This window comes from Cornus florida, unplaced genomic scaffold (assembly GCF_030987335.1).
Source record: "Cornus florida cultivar Cherokee Brave unplaced genomic scaffold, ASM3098733v1 CherokeeBrave_3.0.0_Hap2_Chr02, whole genome shotgun sequence".
Classification (NCBI taxonomy): domain Eukaryota; kingdom Viridiplantae; phylum Streptophyta; class Magnoliopsida; order Cornales; family Cornaceae; genus Cornus; species Cornus florida.
The window spans coordinates 405,222-412,054 of NW_026775572.1; the positions used below are offsets into that span (position 1 = coordinate 405,222).

General features: G+C 43.1%; 1 protein-coding gene across 1 annotated transcript; it reads left to right on the top strand.

The window, feature by feature from the left end:
• The first annotated feature begins 604 nt into the window (after positions 1-604).
• On the top strand, positions 605-3,416 carry LOC132288728 (uncharacterized). The gene is made up of 5 exons (XM_059789879.1): positions 605-636; positions 752-1,636; positions 1,769-2,270; positions 2,391-2,565; positions 2,665-3,416. Exons 1-5 carry the CDS (start codon positions 605-607, stop codon positions 3,414-3,416), a joined length of 2,346 nt encoding a protein of 781 aa, XP_059645862.1.
• Positions 3,417-6,833: the final 3,417 nt, after the last annotated feature.

The window sequence follows — 6,833 nt, forward strand, 5'->3', positions numbered from 1 at the left end:
CTTTGAGTTTTTCTAGAAAATGTCATCTTGGCCCTTAAATTTCCATTTTTCCCGGAAAAACCCCTGCTGCCAGGTTTTTGGGTTGCACCTTTACTGCCCCTTCACATCTAAACGTTTAGATAGGGTTTCGTAACCGGTTACATGAGTGTGGACAGCGTTTTTGTCACTGTTTTTGGCCTTCTAACCGGTTAGATAGGCCATCTAACCGGTTAGATGTTCTTGGGTTGGTACTTTTTGACCGTTTTGCCCTTTCTTCTTCCGTTAGCCATATCTTCTTCATTCGGACTCTGAATCAAGCGAATTTTGAGTCAAGTTCATTAATTTTTCATTGTCTTTCCAATGGTGTGCTCGGTGGCACCCACTTTTAAGCTGGAAATGACGTTTTTGCCCCTAGGTTCATTCTTGTTCATTTTTGAAACGTTGTTTCCGCATTTGTTTCCTTTGGGTTCCGTGACCTCGTTGAGGGTCACATTGGCGTCTTAGAATCATGTTGTGTCTCTAGAGACCGTTATTTTGTCTTTTGCTTCCGCATTTCGGATCCGTTATCGGGTCATCTTTCAGTTCATCACTGACGCACCGGGTTGAAAAACTTGGGCCGTCACAGATGGGAGCAGTTGCACAGATATGCTACAGACCGTAAAAAAGGTGCAACTCAACCTACCCGTGAGAACAGAGAGAATAACCCTCCTAGCCGCCAGTTGGGAGAAATAAAGGTGATTATGGGAGGATTTGCTTGTGGGGGATAATCAAGCTCAGCACGAAAAGCCCATGTCAGAAGAGTCCGGAGCTCGGTAGGAGTCAATGAAGTTGGAATTCATGAACCCCCACTGAAGTCTCCTACAGTGAAGGGCCAGGACATTACCTTTTTGGAAGAAGATGCTAAGGGAATCCAGCAGCCACATGACGATCCTTTGGTAGTGACAATGGTCGTGGCCAACTACGCGATCCACCGTGTACTAATCGACAATGGTAGTTCTGCCGACTTGTTATTTATTGATGCATTTGACAAGATGTGCATTGGCAAGGAAAGGTTAAGGCCAACAAAGTCCCCCCTTGTTGGTTTTTCTGGAGAAAAGGTTTTCCCTTTAGATGTAGTCACACTTCCGTTGACAGCCGGGACCAGTCCAAAACAAGTAACCGTGATGGTTGATTTTTTAGTGGTGGACTGTCCATCTACGTATAATATAATCCTAGGGAGAACAACTTTGAATGCAATGAGAGCTGTCACTTTAACATACCACCTATTAATGCGGTTCCCTACAGAGCAAGGCATTGGTGAGTTAAGAGGTGACCAAGCCACGGCAAGGGAGTGTTATGCTGCTGCTTTAAGAACAAAAAAGTTACAGGAAGCATTGGCCATTGAGAAACCAGAAGGGTTAACTGAGAAGGAACTCAATCAAAGGGCGGAACCAGTAGAGGACCTCATAGAGATCGACTTGGATGAAGAAAGAGCTGGAAGAAAGGTGAGTATAGGGTTATTACTCAACCCACTCATCCGAGATTCACTCGTTCAACTTCTCAGAGATAACAAAGATGTGTTTGCATGGGCACATGACGATATGCCTGGCATCAACCCCTCCATTGTGCAGCATCGGCTCAATGTGGATCCATCTTTCAAACCGGTCAGACAGAAAAGGTGAGTGTTTGTTCCAGAGAGGAACCTTGCTATATCAGAGGATATCGAGAAACCCCTGAAGGCCGACTTTATCCGGGAGGTACAGTACCTCCATTGGTTGTCTAATGTGGTTCTGGTCAAAAAGGCAAATAGCAAGTGGAGGCTTTGTGTTGATTTTACAGATCTAAATGAGGCTTGCCCAAAGGATAGTTTTCTTTTGCCAATGATTGATATGTTGGTTGAAGGAACAGCAAGGCATGAGTTACTTAACTTTATGGATACTTACTCCGGATACAACCAGAGCCCAATGTATGCTCCTAACAGTGAAAAAACTTCTTTTATTACTGACAGAGGTTTATATTGCTATAAGGTGATGCCATTTAGGAAGAATGCTAGCGCCACCTATCAGAGGCTAGTCAACACAATGTTCAAGCAACAGATAGGGAGAAACATGGAAGTGTATGTGGATGACATGTTGGTAAAGAGCCTGAAGGCCAAAAACCACTTAGCTGATTTACAGGAATCTTTTGATGTGCTTAGGGCCCATAATATGCGCCTAAATCCAACCAAGTGCGCCTTTGGAGTATACTCAAAAAAAATTCTGGGGTATATGGTAAGCCAAAGGGGAATCGAGGCAAACCCTGAAAAGATTCAGGCAATACTAGATATGAGATCACCTAGATCAACCAAAGAGGTTTAGAAGCTAGCAGAAAAGGTCGCAGCTTTGAACAGGTTAATCTCTCGAGCCACTGACAAATGCCTTCCTTTCTTTAAGATACTAAAGAAAGCCTTCGAGTGGACCCCAGAGTGCGAGCAAGCATTCATTGGGCTCAAAAATTATCTCAACTCACCACCATTATTGTCCCGAGCAATTTCTGGAGAAAGTTTGTACCTTTACTTAGCAGTTTCCCCCGCAGCGGTAAGCTCAGCATTGGTTAGGGAGGAAAACAGTATTCAAAAACTGATATATTATACTAGTTGAGTACTTCGGGGAGCAGAAGAAAAGTACCTGGTAATAGAGAAATTAACGTTTGCGCTAATTGTGGCAGCAAGGAAACTCAGACCATATTTCCAAGCACACACCATAATAGTGCTAACAGACCAACCACTAAGGCAGGTCCTATACAAGCCAGAGACGTCAGGGTGCCTCACAAAGTGGTCAGTAGAACTTGGAGAGTTCGACATACAGTACAAGCCAAGGGTAGCAATAAAAGGCCAAGCACTTGCTGATTTTGTGGTTGAGTTTTCTTCTTCTCTAGAAGATAATGGGGTCACAGCCGTAGCTGAAATTAATCCTGAGAATCAGATGCATTTGGATGATGTTTGGTCACTTTATGTTGACGGGTCATCCAACGCCCGAGCCTGTGGGGCCGGGTTGGTGATTATATCGCCAGAGGGAGAGAATCTGAAATATGCACTTCGATTTGGTTTTAGAGCCACCAATAATGAAGCGGAATACGAGGCTTTGATAGCAGGATTAAAGTTAACAGAGGCTCTCGGAGTGCAACAATTGAAGGTGTTTACTGATTCTCAGTTGATTGTAGGACAAGTTTGTGAGGAATACGAAGCCAAAGATGACAAGATGAAATTGTACTTGCATAAGGTGAGGTGCCTAATTGGTCGCTTCAAGAAGTTTACAATCACACAAATACCCAGAAATGAAAACGAGAATACAGTTGCATTAGCTCGGCTAGCCACCGCAGAAGAGCTTGAGAGTACTAAGGCTATACCACTTGAGTATTTGGAAGAGCCTAGTATATCCAAAGAGCACAAGGAAGCAAACCAGTTAGCACCGGGGTAGAGTGGGCAAATTCAATAGTCAGGTACTTTAAGAATGGGGAGTTACCATAAAACCCGGTGGAAGCTCGGAAGGTAAGGGTTCGAGCACCCAGGTACACGCTTGTAAATGGAGTTCTCTACAAAAGGGGTTTTTCTCTGCCCTTTTTTACGTTGTGTCTCAGCAGAGGAAGCTCGCTACATCATGAAAGAGATACAAGAAGGTGCATGCGGAAATCATGCAGGGGGCAGATCATTGGCTTACAAAACAATTCGTCAAGGCTATTATTGGCCCACCATGCAGAGAGATGCATTGGAATTTGTAAGGAAGTGTGATAAATGTCAACGGTTTGCTAATGTTCCTAGACAACCACCCGAGGAGCTAGTGCCGATGTCAAGTCCATGGCCCTTTGCTCAATGGGGAATGGACCTGATTGGTCCACTGGCTACAGGGAAAATCCAAACCAAATATGTTGTTATGGCAATCGACTATTTCACCAAGTGGGTAGAAGCTCAACCATTGGCCACTATCACGGCAAACAATCTCAAAGACTTCACTTGGAAGTCTATAGTGTGCAGGTTTGGAGTTTCCCATGTCATTGTGTCAGACAACGGTAAGCAGTTCGACTGTACTGTCTTCAAAGATTTTTGTTCCCAGTTAGGAATAAGAAATCATTACTCATCGCCCGAACATTCGCAAGCCAACGGGCAAGCAGAAGTGGCCAACAGGACAATATTCAGTTTGATTAAGAAGCGACTTGAGAAAGCAAAAGGGGGGTGGCCGGAGGAGTTGCCTGGTGTATTATGGGCTTACAGAACTACAACAAAAACCTCGACAGGTGAAACTCCTTTTCTTTTAGCCTTTGGGAGCAAAGTAGTAATTCCAGTGGAAACTAGTGTAATAAGTTTCAGAACCAAACACTATGATCCACTCCAGAATGAAAGAGAACTAGCTGTCAACTTGGATTTAATTGAAGAGATGAGAGAACAAGCTCAAATCAAAGTTGCAGCCTATCAACAAACGATGTCTCGATATTATAACTCTCGTGTAAGGAAAATGAGGTTCCAACCCGGTGACCTTATGTTACGTAGAGTGACTCAGGCAACTAAGGAGCCTAATGAGGGCAAACTTGCCCCCAATTGGGAAGGCCCTTATAGGGTTGTTCATATAAGAAGACAAGGCACTTATTGGCTAGAGACATTAGGGGGAAAGCAACTTGACCACCCTTGGAATACAGAACACCTAAGGAAGTACTATCAGTAAAGTTATAATTCAATATTAGTGTTGGCTTTTATTTTTCAGACTGTTTAATGTTAGTTTCGGGTCGATTCGTGACTTAGTCTTTCATTTTCAATAAGCCATGAGGCAATGATAGTTTTTAATAAAATTCCTCTCAGTTGCGTTAACTCTTGGTCAGTTATCTTTACACTTGCAATGTCCCCGTACTATAAGGGATAGTCAATAAGTGTCGTGTACTAAGAGGACTCGGGCTGAATTAATCCCGTAATCAATGTCCCCGTACTATAAGGGATAGTCAATAAGCGTCTTGTACTAAAAGGACCCAGGCTGAATGAATCCCGTAATCAATATCCCCGTACTATAAAGGATAGTCAATAAGCGTCATGTACTAAAAGGATCCGGGCTGAATGAATCCCGTAATCAATATCCCCGTACCATAAGGGATGGTAAATAAGTGTCTTGTACTAAAAGGACCCGGGCTGAATTAATCCCGTAATCAATGTCCCCGTACTATAAGGGATGATAAGTAAGTGTCCTGTACTAAAAGGACCCGAGCTGAATTAATCCCGTAATCAATGTCCCCGTACTATAAGGGATGGTAAATAAGTGTCCTGTATTAAAAGGACCCGGGCTAAATGAATTTCGTAATCAATATCTCCGTACTATAAGGGAGACTAACAGTGCTCCGTACTATAAAAGGCCCAGCTATATAAAACCCATAATCGTTGTCGCAAAGTGATACAAGATTATAATAGAGTTCTTCATACAATAACACTACTCGTATAATGGGAGTTTGGTTCACGACTAAAAGACAATTTTCAACGTTACAATAGTAAAGGGAATTGAAATTGCATAAAGATAAAACGAGGAACAGGAAGCTAATCCTCGTCGTCTTCCTCTTCCTCCTCAGCATCCATGGCATCATCTGAATCAGCTGAAAAAGGTTTAAAGCTTCCAAAATCTACATTTGGATAGGCAGAAAGAGTGTCAACTCGAAAAGACTCAAAGCCATCCTTGAAATTCTTTGCTTTCAGATACTCAAACTTTGGGGAGGTTTTGAATTTAGCAATAGCAAATGGCCCTTCAAGGGCGAGTTTGGTAGAAAAATCGCCGTTGAGGTCCGCGATGCGCGCGTCATAGCTGGCTCGCACGTCTGTTAGTTCTTTGGTAAGGGTCGCTTCAGCTGCCTCCGCCTTCTTTCGGCACCCCTTTTCTCTCGCAACCTTATTTTGACTTGATTCGTGCGCCGCACGAAGGAAAGATACTATGGAATTAAACTCTTCCTCCTTTTTGTTGAGCAGCATTTTGGAAGCTATGGCTCGGTGCGACACACTCGTAAAAAATGTGGTAACCTGTGAACAAAAGGCAGTGGTGAGAGCTAAAAAACAATATAATAATAATAATACTGTGGTAAAAAAAGGAGGGACACTCACTTGACCCAGATCGTGAAGGCCGGCATCCAAGGTTTGCTTAAATGAAGCTGATTCCAAATCATTAACATCATTTGCTAGAATAAAGTTATCCATCCTGCGGGCAGCAAAGGTAGTATCACGAAGGACCGATTGGCGCTTGGATGAAGTAATGGGCTTTGTAGGTTGGCCAGAACAGCCCCAGAGAGGTTTTCCTTAGGGAAGCAATGGGGTAAACGAGGGTTCAACAGATCCGCTGAAAGGGTTCTCACTGTTAAGCATATCCTGAAATAATGGTTGTGTAGGAACGTTAAAGGTTGTCAAAAACGGATTTGGGTAGGTAACGCCTCCTGTAAAGAAGAAGTTTCAGCAGGCGGATGAGTTACTTAATTTGAACTGCTCATTTTTCCCCTCCTAGCCGGTGGAGATGTGTTATCATTATTGCGAAACTGTTCAATCACATCATGATCGAATATCGGTGGTGCAGCTGCAAGGGGGGCTAACACAATCAATATAGACAATAAAATGAGTGTACAATTTGGCTCAAGAGATAAACTCACAATACCTTCAACTATGGTGAGGGGTGTTGCAACAACCCTGTTGCTGAGTTCAAATGAAGTAATGGTCTGCGGATTCACTATATCTGCCCACACTTTTAACGGGTACGCACGGGCTCTTGCTATATTAGCATGCTATTCATCGGTTAGGTCACGATCTATTGTCAAATCTATTGAAGTAAGAAGTGTTAACTAAGTCAAAGCAGTCATCTGATGAGAATAAATAAAATAAACTT

Coding starts and splice junctions, on each gene's coding strand:
- LOC132288728 (XM_059789879.1), top strand. CDS start 605: ATGGGAGCAGTTGCACAGATATGCTACAGACC. Junction 2,271..2,390: donor CAAACCCTGAAAAGATTCAG/GCAATACTAGAT, acceptor CCTTTCTTTAAG/ATACTAAAGAAAGCCTTCGA. Junction 2,566..2,664: donor ATTGGTTAGGGAGGAAAACA/GTATTCAAAAAC, acceptor TAATTGTGGCAG/CAAGGAAACTCAGACCATAT.